The sequence below is a fragment of the Halichoeres trimaculatus genome, unplaced genomic scaffold (genome assembly GCF_033239565.1).
Source record: "Halichoeres trimaculatus isolate MK-OKI-2021-1 unplaced genomic scaffold, fHalTri1.1 fHalTri1_scaffold_12, whole genome shotgun sequence".
Taxonomy (NCBI): domain Eukaryota; kingdom Metazoa; phylum Chordata; class Actinopteri; order Labriformes; family Labridae; genus Halichoeres; species Halichoeres trimaculatus.
The window spans coordinates 16,796,355-16,813,535 of NW_027437190.1; the positions used below are offsets into that span (position 1 = coordinate 16,796,355).

At 40.5% G+C, this 17,181-nt stretch overlaps 2 protein-coding genes across 2 annotated transcripts; both read left to right on the forward strand.

Moving 5' to 3' along the window:
- Nucleotides 1-98: 98 nt before the first annotated feature.
- Nucleotides 99-1,594, forward strand: hoxa2b (homeobox A2b). The gene is made up of 2 exons (XM_074683859.1): nucleotides 99-477; nucleotides 909-1,594. The coding sequence occupies exons 1-2, from the start codon at nucleotides 114-116 to the stop codon at nucleotides 1,577-1,579; spliced, it is 1,035 nt and encodes a 344-aa protein (XP_074539960.1). The 5' UTR covers nucleotides 99-113; the 3' UTR covers nucleotides 1,580-1,594.
- A 5,049-nt stretch (nucleotides 1,595-6,643) lies between these two features.
- skap2 (src kinase associated phosphoprotein 2) lies at nucleotides 6,644-15,288 on the forward strand. Its single transcript, XM_074683810.1, has 12 exons — nucleotides 6,644-6,827; nucleotides 7,153-7,258; nucleotides 7,382-7,407; nucleotides 7,781-7,870; nucleotides 8,636-8,716; nucleotides 9,658-9,741; nucleotides 9,878-10,002; nucleotides 10,343-10,406; nucleotides 10,580-10,702; nucleotides 10,801-10,875; nucleotides 11,963-12,075; nucleotides 15,049-15,288. Exons 1-12 carry the CDS (start codon nucleotides 6,788-6,790, stop codon nucleotides 15,139-15,141), a joined length of 1,020 nt encoding a protein of 339 aa, XP_074539911.1. The 5' UTR covers nucleotides 6,644-6,787; the 3' UTR covers nucleotides 15,142-15,288.
- Nucleotides 15,289-17,181: the final 1,893 nt, after the last annotated feature.

A 17,181-nucleotide genomic window follows, 5' to 3' on the forward strand; every position in this document is an offset into this window, starting at 1 on the left:
TACTTTATGGCATACAGGTCTCCCCATAAGGCTATTTCCAGATAAGGAGTTTATGGAAAGTAATCGCTAATTAATCTGATTTGACTCCGAGTTTTCCAGACAACCAGGAGGAGATGAATTACGAATTTGGGAGAGAGAGTGGTTTCATCAACAGCCAGCCATCGCTCGCTGAGTGCCTGACATCCCTCGCTAACCCTGTCGGGGATGCATTTCAAAGTTCATCAATCAAGAGCTCGGCGCTTTCACACTCGACACTGATTCCTCCTCCTTTTGAGCAGAGCATCCCCGGCCTCAACCCAGGCGTCCACCCACGCCACAGCCGCTCAAAGCAGCAGGCGGCTGTGAAAGGCTGCAGCCCGGTGCAAGCTGCATCTCTACCCCCGGAATACCCATGGATGAAGGAGAAGAAGAGCATCAAGAGAAACCAAATTTCTGCTCCAACAACCGACTCCTCGCCTCCTCACTTCTCCCCCAAAGGCAAGACAAGATGATTAATAACCTCCCCGTTAGAAGGCTCCTCATTGTCTGAGGGTTTCCCCCCTGCAAAAAGGGAGCTGCGTCCCGGGCCTAGTGGGTGTCCCCTTTGGCCAGGACAGGATTTTTGATTTAAACATGCGTGATCTCATCAAGTAACGTGCTGCCTTGTGATGCAGTGTAAGAGTGTAAATGTTTGACAGTAATGGAGAGTGATAGATGATTCTTACACGGGCCAGCGGCTGGCACGTGCATTAATCTTCACCCTCCGTGCTGTCCTGTCCACGCAGACCCGTCATATCCTGCCGGGGCCCATAAATCTCCCCAGTCCTCACCCTCTCCATAAGTTTCACTGGAAAAAGAACCACAGATACACAGAATGTTTTGTTTTCTATTTCTGTGATTAAATACTAATCTCTGGCATCTGTTTTCAGGTTCCCCAGAGGCTCCAGAGGATGCTCTTGGCGGTGGAGGGGCATCTCGGAGGCTAAGGACCGCGTACACCAACACTCAGCTCCTGGAGCTGGAAAAAGAGTTCCACTTTAACAAATACCTGTGCAGACCGAGGCGCGTGGAAATAGCCGTGTTGCTGGATTTAAGTGAGAAGCAGGTGAAAGTTTGGTTCCAGAACCGCAGGATGAAGCACAAAAGGCAAACGCACAGCAAAGAGAACCGGGACAGTGAGGGTAAATACGCGGGCCTGGACGACGAGGACGAGGGGCCGGAGGATGACTTTTTCATGGATGATGAGAGGTTTTTCCAGCAGAACACTTCAACTGCACAACAGTGTCACAACGCGCACAATGCAGGGCGCCAGAGCCCAGCCGTTTCGCCTTTGAACAGCAATGAGAAAAATCTGAAACATTTTCCAAACGCGGCTCCCACTGTTCCAATCTGCGCGCCGACAATAGGCCCGGACAATGCCGACCATTCCCCGAGCCTGGACGGCTGCTTGCAGGATTTCCACATTTTCCCAACGTTGTCCTCTTCTTTCTCTCCCAGTTTGTCAGATTCTACACAAAGCCCTCTGCCCTTATCGTCCCAAAATTTTGACCTTTTCTCAGAAACTCTCACAACAATTGACCTACAGAACCTGAGCTACTGAAGCGAGGCTATTTCTTCCCAGGTTATTGTTGTAGTTGTAGCGTTGATGGGGGTAATAAACTTATCTTACAAAAAAAAAGGTAAGTTGAAATGAATCCAGTCCAGCCCTTTAGACAGCTGATACAATATATTTTTGTATGAATTATACGCAGTATTTTTTTTGTTCGAATAAAACATCATCTCGTTTGATCAGCAACGCGATTTGGTTTTACTTCACTCTAAGTTTGGAAAGCTAACTAACTGTGTGTACACGAAGAAGCATAATTTCACTGCCTGTTTCAGAAATTAACCAAAAAGTTGATAACCGTAATCATGGTCAGTTTCTTGTGGTATTTAATAAAGAATACTAAGAAGGATTTTATTCTAGGAACTACGTTTTTCATATAACTGTAAAAGTTTATGTTCGTGTTTCTATGTTATCCAAACTCCACTTAAATAATCCACAGGACGGACAAATAACTAAAAAACAAAACAAAAACGTTAATGTTAAATGTGCCCAGGTATCCTACTGTGTTTCTGTTTTTATTTCACCAAACTTGAAACATTTCAGCGCGATCTTTATTATAGTTCGAACCTTAATGATTTATCTGACCAGAGGAAGAGATTTATTGCCTCCGCATGATTTTTTTTCCTCTGGAACATCTGCAGTTAGAATTCCCTGCTTGGAGTGTCAGGCCAAAAGCTCTGACTTTTCTTGGCTCTATAATTAAACTTTATTGCCTATAAAACTCACAGCACCGAGGGGGATTTTTTATAGCCTGATCAGTAATGCAATACGATCTTTTTAGAATTAAGAATTCTTCTGGATTTCAAAAAAAAAAAAAAAAAATTTATTATGAAGCAGCAGACAAAAAAAAACAACTTTTTTTTCTGCATTGTTGTAAAGAACAAAACCCATTGGCCCATTTATTTAAACAGCAGGATGCATTTAATATATTAAATAAACTTTTTTCCTCTTAGTGAATAAAAAGCACATGTGTGCAAATACTGAAAAAAACTTTTTATTGTGTACGTTCTTCATGTGTAGTCCTTAAACTGGACAGCTTAGCCTTTACTGGATGTAAAAGAAAAGTGATAAACAATGAAAAAAGAAGGAAACTCGAAGGTTTCTTGTTTTTATCACATTTCTCGTTAAGGCTTCTGTTTTTTTTTTCTTTAAAAATTCTCTCTCTATATATATAAGCGATTAAGGTAATATCTCTCTACCAAATTTGAACCAAGAATATTTCACATCACAGTCTGCAATATTCAGAGATTATTTAGCCTCCATACAATTTGTGCTGTTCTCTCTCCTCATGACAAAAGGGTTAGATTATGTTTATTGGCATATGATTGTGATCATATAAACAACAGGAACTAAAGGAAGGTTGTTGAAAGCCCATGAGGCTGACGTGGGCTTGTGTGACGTTGCAGCACTGAGCTCATTTGAAATGTGAAGACCCCACTGTGAGCATGTCAGAGCCACAGGCTTCACTAAACACAAATAACTTCCCTCTTTTAAAACACTTATTTTTTAAAGAAAGGTGTACTCTGCTTCATTTTTCTGATGAAAATAAATTATTTCAATCATCTTTCCTACATTCACTGATGTTTAACGGCTTATCCAGTTGGTCACATATTCACATTGTTTGTGTAACGGCTGTGGTTATATAAAAGTTTGATGGACTATCCAAACATATCCAACAAGCACCATCAAGAGAAAAGATCCTGCAGATCCTGCCCTCAACCCACACTCACATACTCTCTCTTTCCAACACACACACACACACACACACACACACACACACACACACACACACACACACACACACACACACACACACACACACACACACACACACACACACACACACACACTCAGGGGTCAAAGGTTGAGTTGTCCCTCCTCTCCTCTCCAAACTGGGAGGAACTGCAACCAGGTCAGAAGGGGGTCAGGTTTTTGAAAGAGGAGAAGAAGCCTGAGGAATTTATTGGCTATGCAGATAACTTTGAACAGGAAGTGACATCAGGAAATGTGTGCAGAAACAAGCATGGTAGGTAGAATATAATCAGATTAAAAGACAAGTATGCATAATGTGTTTAATATGAAGCTCTTGTTCCTCTGAGTTTAAATCTGTTATATAAGGGTTTAGTATTTGAGTTATTATCATATAATTGTTGCGCAGAATCCAAACAAATATGTCCTCCTCTTAATACATTTTGGAAAAAAACAGATGTTATGTGGGTGTACTGCTGCACAGAAACTAAAGAAGGTAGACTTCACCACCTGCAGCCGAAGTAAAAGCTGCAGCTTTCAAACAGCCCCTCCAGAGCTGCACTCCCTCATTCCTCAATGACAACAGCAGGGTATACAGTTCAAAGGCCCAGCCATTCACTCTGGATTGACTGATGCTGGCTGTCAAAAGATGAGTAATGAATGACTGACACTTTTATAAACAATGTGACTAGAGGCTGCTTTCACTGAATACACTAAGAGGTACAGGTTTCACCTCGGTGCTTTTTGTTTCAGAGTGCAGTGGTTGAATCAAAATGTTTATCTCTGATTGTCCAGTACAAACGCATTAAATGAGCCCACAAACATGAGCGTTACCAGTGCTGGGTAAGAGCTGTACACCAGCTCATACCACTCCTCCATTAATTTGTCTGTGTTTCAACAGCTGTTGTAAACTTGATATCTACTATGTGTTCAGCTTAAAAAGTCCAGGTCACAGGGTCAGTCTTTAAACCATAAACCCAGTAGCTGATAGAGACATAGTCCCATTATCGGGCCCAAAGAAACTGATTTTATTGGAGATATCAAACCCAAGTGAATCACAGTTGTGTGATGTTGTTGTGGATGGCGGATGAAATAAAAACACAGCTCCACCAATCAGAAAGGTTCAGCTTGCAGTTCATGCTCTAAAAGTTCCTGGTGGTTTGAAATGTAGAACCCAAGAAGTAGAGCCGTAACCCCAGAACTAAATTTACAGTCTAGATCCTGTAGTAGAAAAAAAACATTTCATTAAACATTACTTAGTTCCTGCAGTCAAAAAGTACCTTAACTTTTGTTCCCCTCTCTAAATTTAGGGATCAGTCAACATAAAAGAAAGCCTGATCATTTATCACCATCCTAAGTCAAATTTTCTACTAATACCTAAGATTTAATTCATCAGCAAGATATAGTTAAGTGACCTCAGTGTTAATAATAAACAGCCTGATTTTCAAGCTAAACTTGGCTTTAATTTAACACTTGCTTGTCACTCTCAATGTTAAATAAAATTATTACCACCATGATCTTTGTTTAAAGTTGACAAAACATTATAGTAAGAAGAAAAAAGCAATAAATTTCAACATTAAAGAAACTCTCAGATATCACTTCCATGGATTTGAAAAGATTTAAGGCATTTATAGAATTTTTTAATTAAAAAAAAAAAGATAACTAAGTACCTGTAAATCTATTGAATTTCTTTTATATTCTAAGGTTTTAAATTTACACACAATCAAATCTGTTAACACTAAAACATGATCAAAATCCACTGTCAGATGTTTTCTGAAGGCCATCTTAAAATTCTTATTTATTCATTTATTTATTTGTTTAGAAAAACAGCTGTCACAATCAGCCATATTTGACTTCAGCATGAAAAGAAATCGTCACTTTCCTCCGTTCCTAACTTTCCTATATAAACTCTGAGAATCAGAGTGGATCATCTCACCTGCCATTAAAAACAACATGGTAAAAATGCGTCCAACATTTTAAACGTGGATATTGTGTAACAATGCTGAATCTTTATACCAAATGTGTACAGATTTTTGAACAGCTGCATTTTCCTGTTGTAGAAATCCCAGAATCTGTCCATATTGGAGGGTTGGGTCTCAAACAACAAGGTCTGGGAGTTTGTTTTGTTCCTGTCAGGACTCCAGAGGGCTGACCAATCAGAGAGGGAGGGGGTTTATGAAGCTCCAGAAGCTTAAAGCGGCAGTAGCTAAAACAAAGTGTCAATAGGGCTCAAAAAATAAACATTCTGTTTCTACAAACTGTAGAAAATATTTATAGGATGGAGAGGGTAACTTATGGATTTAAAAGGAAAAAAAAGTGGTTGGAAAAAAGATGGGCTCGGTTTAAATTAAAGTAACTGGATATATCCTTGGTATACAGAAGAGATGAAACCTTTTTCTTCAATTAATTAATTAATTAATTGATCTATTTTTTCATTATTCATTTTATTCATTTATTTATTTATTTATCTTATTTTATTTTTATTTTTTTAATTTTGTTGTTGTTGTTGTTGCTGCAGCTGGGTAATGTCATTTACTTAATTATTCATTTATGTTGGTTACTTTGAGAGTATTGGTGTATATGTATTGTAAGTTATGAAAGGTTATATTTTGACCATGACACGTGGGTGAAAGATACCTAAAATGAATATGGTGTCAAGTTATTTAAATAACAGGATGGGTATTGCAGGAATTTTGTATACCGTATTGCCACAATAAAGTACATATTTATAAAGAAAAAAATAAACATAAATAAATAAATAAATAAATCCATGCAAAAATAAATATATAAAAATAAATAAATACATAAAAAGACAATACTCTCTCTTTAAGTGCTTTAATTACAGCCAAAAAGGAGGAGACCACCCCCCAACATAAATCAACCATTAAATAAATTTTAAAAAGTAGCCTAAATTTCAAAGGTGTAGAAGGATGAACAAGGGAAACAGATGTGGCATAGCTTGTTGTGGAAATAAACTTGGCACAGAAGCCTCCATAACAGCTTGAAATAACTGCCTCCTCGATTATTAATGATTCCTGTTTAGATTTACAGTGTTTATATATTCATAAAGTCAAAGCGCCTCCATCATTGTGAAAAGGACACCCCCAATATGGGCAGAGAAATATAACCTGGAACCAGTCAAACAATATGATCGACTTTATTGGTCTGTAACGGTTCATTAAAGCATCAAATCTCTGTCATTATCATCAGCAGTTAGGGACACACACACACACACACACACACACACACACACACACACACACACACACACACACACACACAAACACACACACGGTTCCACGGTGCACTAAACGTCAGTTGTCAGAGTGAGAAAGTGTGGAGCAGCAGTGGTCAGTGATAAATAATTAGCGCAGTAACTTCCGCGTCTGCTGCTTCCGTGTCAAGTGAAGCTGGACCGACCACCGCTGCCTGAAGGGAGAGAAACTCAGAACAATGCCACCCATTCCCGAGGAGCTAACCTCGCTCATTTCAGGTACATTATCCTCAGGTTATCTTTGAACCACTTTGAACGTGTTGGCTGTTTTTTTTCTACTTTATTCGTGGCTCGTGCACAAAAGAGACCGTTTAGTGAAAAGAGGAAGTGCTCACTCAGCATGGATGGCTGACTTTGAGTACACAAACACACCACAGACGTTTTTTTTGTTTTTGTTTTACCCATGCTACTCTCTCCTGAGCTAACCATGAATGCTGGACTTCATATAATCTAACTTCTCATGTGCTGATTTGTTTTGAAAATCAGTCTTAGGATTTCAAACAAGAATGTGATATTAACTTGTGTGAATCTATGTGCTGTTTAGATCTTGAACATTTCCTCAATGATGGATTAAAAGGAGAAACCCTCAGCAAGAAGGCAAAGGAGAGGAGGGAGGCCTTCATCAAAAGGATTAAGGAGGTTAAATTAGGGTCAGTCTGACAATATGGAGCATCAAAATGTCCTCTGTTTTAAAGTTTGTTTAACGAATGACTCATTGTTTCAAATTCTGATGCAAAAACTTCTGACAACATCAAATTTCTGTTGCTCCACAGTTTCCCATATGACTTTAAGGACAAAGGTGGGTGTCTTTTGAATGTCTCAGGTTGTGTAGTAGCAGGAGGGTTGGGGCCATATGAGAGGTCACCTCATGAATGTAAGGGAGATAAGATACAATGATATAAAAGGACAAACCTGAGAGGTTGTCTTCGGGACACTGCTAATGAATGGTGGTTATTCTAATTTTAAAGTAAAGGGAAAATTCGGGTTGTGATGAGCAAAAAATCTGATGAATATTCTTTTTTTGGTAATGATTGATCTTATGTTAAATGTTACAGGGGAACTATAATAAAACAGTGTTGTGCTGACATCATCACAGTCACGTACGGTAGATTGAGATCCACTGTGATACACCATAACATGCACCATTACCACACTGCTGGTTTCTCCTGTAGGTGGAGATGACTCAGATGATGAGGAGGAGGTTGACAGCAACAATGACGGCGGCTCAGAGCGCACAGACAAAGATGAAGAAGGTTGTGAAGGTAAACCACTTAGCAGACGTCCAAAGCTGACTCACTAACTACCAACTGCTGGGGATTAAAGTGTTGAAAATTGGGTCTTGGCATGAAAATATACAAATCTGTGAGCCCTCTGTGCGGAGAAAGTGACTTTGAGTGGCACAATGAAAGAGACATTCCAACTGTAACTTGGCAACATACTTGAGGAGCAATTTGGGGGCACAACTGCTACTCCCACCACCTCTTTCACCCCACCTCTTTGACAGCCAGAACGTGCTTTATTACCCTCAGCCTCAGTCTGGGGACTGAGAAACACTGCAGAGTGTAGTTTAAGGAAGAAAAAACCTTCCTCAATGAACAGTAGTTTTGACCATGGGGCTCAAATGTAAGTTTGTGTGCAAGATTTTGTTGGTACTTTTTTTTTTTGAATACGGTGTCAATGAGCTCCGTATGAAATGGTGTTTAGGGGTCCGTCTGGGGTTTATGGGCTGTAAGCAGCTGCCAGCTTTTATGGCTGCTCTTTCACACAAAGCAACTTTGACACAGCAGTTGAACATTTGCATTGAAGTTGCACACTGCAACTTCAACACTGCAGTCTCTTCCTCATTCGAAAGAAGGTGAAAGAGATCTCAGTGTAGCCTCTGTGCTCCATGTTTTTACATCACATTATATAATACATTAAAAGGAACAATTTGTTTTCACTTTTACTTGATACAAATACTTCAGAATGATAATGTGTTAAGTTTTGACTCAGACTTACTTTGTTGGGTTTCCTGGATTCCTCTCCAGGAGTGCAGCAGTCTCCACCTGTGGCAGCTCAGGACCTGACCTCTGTCTTTAAGGCTGGATACCTGGAGAAGCGCAGGAAGGGTGGGTGTTCTGCTTATAGCGTACGCACAGAGTTCTGGTTTTAGAAAAAGAAATAGTTTTGAAAATTCTGAGGATTTTTAGGAACCTCTCCTACATGGTCCATGGGCAAACAAACAACGTACCCCTAAAAGACTAAAATTCGAGACATTCATGTGTGATGCCAAAACTTCATTCAAATCAGATAACCATACATAAGTCACACAGTATGAAACCTGATCTTTGGCTCATGCACTTGAGTTACATTTAGAGAAATATAAAGCTGCTTAATTTATGTGCTCAAAACAAAAAAAAAACACTATATGACTAATTTCTAGAGTAGAATAGAACTTTACTGTCATTGTAACAAGTACAACAAAATTGAAGTCATAGCAGCAATAAAGAAAAAAAAGTAAGAAAGTGTATAGAAAGTGCAAAAAGATAGATCTTACGTTCCCAATAACGATGGATGGAAGGACAGGTCCATGTCGTCACTTCTTATCTCACACCTGAGAACCAGCACGTCGTCCTCACCACCTCCTCCTTATCTTGTGAGAAGACATCCGGCCTTACACCAGTTAGCATTGACATGCTACAGGCTGCTAACAGCTGATTTCACATGTAAACAATGCAGCCAGGATTACATGTAGGATCTTCAGACAAACACAGAAGAAAAAGTAGTAAAAATATCACTGAAGCCACAAAAAGTTTGGTGTCCATGACCAACAAATGAGCCGTACAAAGTAATGATCCACTCCAAATACAAAGATTATGAAAAAGAGATGAAAAAATGACAAGAAACAAAGAAGAGAGAGCTGCAGCAATAAGCCTACAACTAGTCATTGGAGGCGATCTGAAAAGAAAGGTTTCTTGTGTATGTGATATTTTTCTTCAGGCTTATTTGTGAAGATACTCCAAATGATTTGATTGATTATCTAAGGTTTATGTTCATCCTTTGTCCACAGATCACAGCTTTTTTGGCACTGAGTGGCAGAAGAGATGGTGTGCTCTCAGCCATCAAATCTTCTATTACTATGGCAGTGAGAAAGGTGCTTTGACTTTCTTGTTAACACACACTGTTTTTGAGCAGTGAGGTGTGTCTAGTGTTGTACTGTTTTCACAGATTTTAAAGGTGGCATTCATCTCTCTGAACCACTAACGACCATGTTTATTCTCCTGTATCAGACAAGCAGCAGAAAGGCGAGTTCAGTATCGACGGGTACTTTGTCAAAATGAACAGCACTTTACGGAAAGACTCGAAGAAAGACTGCTGCTTTGAAATTTCAGCTCCAGACAAGCGAGTCTATCAGGTACACGTATATTTCACCTAATATTTAAACCATTGCTGCTTTACACTTGCTTGAACAAACAAACACCAGCTTGAGATGTGATGTGTTTAAACACAGAAAGGTGTGTCTCTACCTACACTTCATTACAGCTTCATTTCTGAAAATCGTTCATTCATTTGACACTGCTGCCTTTGCAATGGCTCGACCTGACGTGCATAACTTAAGCAGTCTAAATGAGTGTTTCTAACATCCAGTCTCCTCCATGTGGAACATTTTAATATGCATAGATGCAGTATTATTTGTTTATGTTAATTAATATACGAAGGGCTGCATGTTGAACTGACTGAAGTTTTCGTTTCAGTTTTGTGCGTCATCCGTGAGAGAGGCCGAGGAATGGGTGAAACAGATTGACTTTGTTATAAAAGGTTTGAACAGTTTCAGTCATAAAAACTTTACTATGAAACAACCCAAAGACAGAAATGTCCTCACAGATGAAAGCTGCAGATACCTCTACATAAAAATCTCCTTTAAATCTCTTTATACTATTTATAGATCTGTTTGTTCATCTGTGAAAACTTTTTTTTGACGTGTTTTGCAGACATGTCAGGTATTATCCCTGAAGATGAAGAGGAGGAACAGGAACTGTACGATGATGTAGGAAATGTAGAGGTAGAAGATCAGCCTGAGGCGATCGATGACGACATCTATGAAGAGCTCCCAGGTCGGGACACAGTTTGGAGCTTCCTCATCCTGTTACAGGAAGGTTCTACCAGCTTTGATCAGTGATATACATAAACATCAATGAATCCTGTTTTACAGAGGATGAAATGCCGACTCCAGTGAAGCCGCCTCCAAAGGTGGATCCACCCATCAATGCTGCTCCTCCTGCTGCAGGTACACAGCACAGAAATGTGTCTGCACACATATCAGTGCCTCATAACTTGAGAGTAAATTTTACTTTACTCTTTCCCATAAATGTAGCATTTTTGCTGCTTTATACATCCTCCAAACTCTTGCCACTGTGGAGAAGAAGTAACATGTACAGAGGAAGTTGGTGTGAACACATAAGACTGAAAGTTAACATAATGCTGGAAATAACTTTCTGTCGATTTAGACAACTTCCTTTTTACAATAAGTGACGTGTTAAAGAGCCGTTGGTACCAAAATAACACACTGCACTTTAATATCTACTACCTATGTAAACACTCCCAAGCTCTGAGGGAACTGACAGGAAATGTTCCCACTTCAGATCAATAGATGGGCTTCACTGGAAAGAAACTCTGTCCTAATTCCTACCGTTTATTAGCTGTATAAAAACAAGCCTCTAGCATTTAAGTAAACTGCTTTAGTGCCGTTCTTGGAAGGCTTAAGCAAAAATCACCCTGATTAATTTAGTTATATGAAAGGCTCAATGTTTATGCTGAGCAAAAGAAAATGCTGTTGCTCCAGAGTTAGTTTTGAGGTAACATTTTTGGACTTTATGTGACAAAAGTGTCCTTAATATCAGGAGTATATCTAAGCACTGCCCTCAAAATTTGTCTGACCATAGATAACAAACCGGCTCACATTAAAGATAACTTTTTTTTAGTTTTGCTCAAACAATGACATTTAAGTTTGACTCTCATAATCATTTTGTCACGTTGTCTTCTCTAAAATGTAATTTTAATCATACTTTGATTTTCTGTGTGGATTCACCTCCATCCTTCATGCTTTCTGCTCCCCAGTGTATGCCTGGTAGCGGCCTGTCCCATCACTTCCACAGAGTGAAAATTCTAAATAGTGAAAACCTTTGTGTCACTTACAGGTAGAATGAACTTGGCTCACAGCCTCTGTCTACCTCCACCTCTGTTTCAGGCTCCGCACTGCCTCCTGTTGGTGCGGCCACACACAATCAGCTGCTGCTGTCTCAGACCTGTGTGATCAGTAATATTACTCGTAACACTTTATTGTTTTTTATTTATTCCCCCTTGTTTCTCTCCAGTTGATAAGAGCACGGACTACCCCAACTACTACCAGGGCTTGTGGGACTGTGTTGCAGACCACCAGGATGAGTTGTCCTTCAAACGGGGAGATGCCATCTACATCCTGAGCAAGGTATGGCTCAGAGAACACAACATGCCAGAGGTCACTGTTTATCTGTCCCTTCATAAGAGTTATCTTTGCACAATGGGGAGTTAGGACTGGGTCAGCTGACTGTCTTATGAAAGTTAAGAGACATGGTTTGTAGTCAAAGGGGTTCTGCTGGCTCCAGACCACCTATAGTGAGTTATTTCAGAGCCCTCAGAGAAACTGGCTGTTCACATCCTTTACTGGCAGCATCTGGCCTGCCGCCTGGAGGTGGACGGCTGATGGTAAGGGGCAGACTGAGCTTGGTTCTCTCTCTGGCACTGTGATGGGGATTAGTTGTGTCGCAACGGAAACCGTTTTAGTGCCGCTGGCGGAGGCTGGGCTTTGCTGGCACACAGTGCCATTCCATCACTTCCATCTGGGCTGTTTCAGCACGCTGTCCCTGCCGCCGTGCTGGGCGCTGAACAGCCTGCAGCCCACACACCTCTCAGACGTCTCTCTCACCTCGCCAAATAGGAGTGTGTGTTCTCAGGAAACCCAGGCTCAGCCCGCCACTCCATTCAGAGCAGGTGAGGACGTGTGGTGGACGCACAATTTCCGAGGCTTGTCGCCTTGGTGTGCGTGCCAGGTAATGAGGACTGAGGGGCCGTTCTTTACCTTTATTATGTAACTGAACAGAAGCCCTTTTGTGCCCAGATGCTTCATGTGAACGTAGAATTGGATTTTGTTGTGATGCATTTAATGTGCAAGTTTTAGAGCATCCCGCAGCAAATGAGTCAAAGAATATTTAACTTTTACAGATTCATGTCAGCCCTGTGGTTTGTGTTAAATAAAGAGTGTTAAATGTGTTCCATCTAGACTGGTTATATTTCCTGTCTGGTTTGGTTTCTATGGAGCATGAAGTCAACTGAGACATACTGTTGTCATCTGGCCAGCTCAGTTTCCAAATTCAAGTCTGCCATCTAGTGGCAACTTAAGGCCATGAAGCCAGGAAAATGTGATTTGTTTTGTACTAAGCTGAACTAATATAATCATCATTTCCTCATTTGTGGATTAATACTTAATAAGTTTCTTTTCTCTCTAAATCATCTATCTTTATTTTTTTTGGTCCTAGAAAATCCAAATTAGACTCGCATAATAATACATAATCGACTCACACATTTAGGGAGACAAAACAAGCTTGTTTTTAGGACCAAAGCAAAAAGTTCATCTACTGTTGACCAGCTTATTGATTAATTGATCCAGCACTAATGGAAGGAAACAAATGCACAAAGCAGACAGACCCATCAATGCTCGGTGGCCAAATGCCTGTTTATGACTCCTTCCCTCTGTGTGGAAAAGGACCCAGAATCAAGTTGCCCTTTCACTCAGACTGGGAGTGCCATTAGCTGAAACCTTGGTGTTGGGGGTTGTGGCCCGCTGCGAGGGCAATGACCATAAAACCTGTCTGGACTGCAGCAGCCAGCTGCAGCTAAAGGGCCGGTCGGCTCCTTCCCCCCTCGACCCTCCTCCTTCCATCACTCCCTCCTCCCTCATTCTCCTTTCTCCCTCTCTCCTGTGTCCCTCCCCCCATTCCACAGTCCAGAAATAGCTGTAGTGTTACAGCTGCGAGACCCCCCAGTCAGGACCTGGGTGTTGATAATAGGGCCCGACTGGGAGTGAAGGAGAGTGTGTTGTACGGATGTGCTACACCAGACCCCCCTCTGTTTGAGCCACAGCACACAAAACTAATCAAGAGATGTGACGAGTTTCTGAACACCCTCACTGCAGAGCAAGAGTAAAAATAACAAAATGCTGCTCACATCACATCAGGAGATGGAAGTTTTTCAAGGTGAAGGACTGCTTTCTATCTGATTTAACAGCAGCTGTGGTTACTTACACAAGACGTGCAGACACTACATTAAAAATAGAGGTATGGGACAGTGGTAGTATCTGAAATATCAATGTGAACGTGTGTTTGGTCACTGGTTTCCCACAGCACTTCATGTGTCTTCACGTTGTGTCCCACATTTACTCAGGCACGACTTATTTGTGAGCCAGAACTACACAATGAGGTGTTGCTCTTTTCAAAGGCCTGCTGCAGGAAGTCATAACGTGCACACACACTTGGTCTCACACTCTCTTACACACACCTTATGTCAATGTGCTACATTATCCCTGAGGGGCCAGTGAAATGTTGTTTTAATCATGCGACACATTCTTGAAATGGCTTACACATTTTTTGTTCGTTTCCTTTAATCCTTGATTTGCTGTTAATGAATGACCCCATCAGGAGACCACTGTCCATGCTCAATCACATCTTTGTTGTTGCCCCTTCTTTGATACAACCATACGATCACTTCCGTCATTTACACTCTTTTGGAAATGAACGGAGAGAGATGTTCCTCTTCCTACTCCCTGAGTTTTTGCATCGTTTCGAAACACCATGCAGGTTCCTCTTCCTTTATCCTCGTCAGAACATGGTCTCCAGTGTTGATTCATGTCGGGGAAGACTTTGATGTGCGGTCAGGCTCCTGGCCAAACACAGAGAGGGAGAGGGGTTTTCTCCTCTTGTCTCAGATCTCTCCTCGGTGTTCTCCTCACATCTCAGCATGCTGACAGCCATTTGGAGCTATTACTTGTCATGTTGTGACAGATTTATGTGTGATGTGCTCTAGACACACATTAAGGGCTTTTTTTGTCTGGAGCGGAGTGAGTGCAGGCCCAAAAGCAACACCAGGAAGAGAGGCATGACGGATAAGTTGATGTGATAAAGGTGTTGCTTTTAGAGATTGGGGTGGGGGCACAACATGAGGAAATGTTGGAGGGGGTCTTCCCTCCTTTTTTTTCTCAGAGTTGAGGTGAGATGAACTAAAAAAGAAGCAGGTAGAGATGGGTGAACAAATAACTCTATTTCTATGCTTTTACACAAATGAAGTTTCCTTTGGATAAATGAAGATATTATGAATTTGTATTGAACTGTGTCACCTGAATGATACTTTCACTTTTACCTGTCCATAGGAGTACCAGAATTTTGGCTGGTGGGTTGGAGAGAAGAACGGAGCGATAGGAATCGTCCCTAAAGAGTACCTGATGGAGCTTTACGCCCTGTAAACACACACTGTGTGAGTTGTTCAGACCTCCTCGCTACTGTAGCATGGTTTTATTAGCTTGTTATTTGCCCAGAATAACTACAAGATTATTGTATGTGTTTAAAATGACTGAATACATTACATTTTGACAGCTGCATCTTGTCATTTCAGGATCATATCTACTGTAAGTCTGATGATTTTCATTAAACTGAATATTCATGTTTGAAAGTATTTTTCTACTGCATGTCTCTATTTATTTTCTATGCAAGATGCAGTCTGTCCACGATGCTATTTCATGCTCTGCTTGTTGCAGATTTAATGTTTGTAAAGAAAAATAAAGCATAATAATAACAATAAAGCAAAATCTGTTGAGTGAGGGGTCTTTAATTTCATGATTTAACTTGCTATACCAGCCACAAGGTGGCGATAGAGTCTCTTCTGGGGTTAGAGATTACAAAAAGCTCACCTTTGGGGTCCCTTTTCTTCTATGACATCAGGGGTTTGTTGTAATTTTATTTTTCTGAACTCAACAACAAAAAAGTAGCATGTAATGATTAGCCCTTTTAAAAAATTGAGGATTATGCTTATACCTGGGAGGAAACAGGTTTATAAAATATTCTTTTAGAAATCGGGTTGACAATTTTTCTTTCAAAACGAGCATTTCTCGCTGAATGAATCACATTCGACCTGTTTTGCTGTGAAGTTAACCTCAAGCCTCTATCAAAATCCAGCCCTCTGAATGCCAAACATATCTACATGACAGGCTTCATACATGAAAAGTAATTTATCTATTTAAAAAAATGACTCTTTTAATCTGGTCAGCACTTTTACTCCAGGCTTCAAAGGGACACTGGGCTCCTTTTATGACACCTGAGAGACAGAGCTGGGCAGAGGATCACAGAGTGGCAGATGGCTGGCTGTTCTACGTGCCTGCCTGAAATGGCTGAGGTGCACTAATAAGACAACCACCCTCACAGATAGCAGGGAAGCTTATCACTCTCTGAGGGGCTGTTTGACAGCAGGCGAAGGCTGCGTTCGCTGGGCTTATCCCACCGAGGTTACACACATACTGCGTGTATCCTCTCCTTTTATACAGTCTCATTGCTGAAATGCAAAGTTTGATCCATTTGGATAATTCACCGCTTTTGGTTTTTAAAAGTCAAAGGAGGCCTCACCAAGGATCTCTCAAGGTTTCTGGAAAATGGGAAGCAAAATGTGTTCATCAACCTATAACTCACTGTATCTTTTTCTTCGTCTTCCCTCTATTTTTTCCCTTCACTCCTGTCTCTGTGTTTTGTTCCTGTTGAGTGATGAGCCGTCCTCTGTCCTCTGGGTGATATTCAAAGCCAACATAAATCCTGCTCTTTACGGTACAGTGCAGCGATAAAGCCTCTCTGCTAATTGGAGATGTATTGAATTACCATAATTAGTTATTGAATATTCTTCATTAGATGTAGAAAGCAATGCTTTTGTTTTAGGGATGTAGAGAAATTGTGATGTTGGCACTTTGTCAACATTTCTATGGTGTTTCTCACAATGTTGATGTGCACTCATCCCCCTCACAGAGTCAGATTAAAAGACACTTAAAAGCTGTTTTTGTGTATTTAAGTGCAGATATTTCTTTACTGCTGACATAGCTCTGTCTTCTCACTGTTGGGGCAAAGCTATGGGTCAGGTTGCCAGAGGCAAGTAAGGCTAAATATTGCCTCTCATTTTTATGTGCCAATAAAGGATTTCCTTAATGGATGTCAACTACACACCCATCCCCCCTGTTAGATGTGGACAGCCATATCCTTAGAATATACAGGGTCTTTTATTGCAATTTAACATCAAGATATAATGTTTCATAGATAAATGTCACTGTGCTATTAATCTAGGGAGCACTAAATTACACTAATGATACCAGAATATCACTAATTAATACTTGCAACCATAAAAATACACTTTTACCAGCCAAATATATAAAGATGGAGCTGCTGAGTAACAATAAATAAAGTTGGACTTGCTAAAAAGATGATGGAAATATAAAACAAATGTCCCTCCAGGACAGAATACCTTCTAA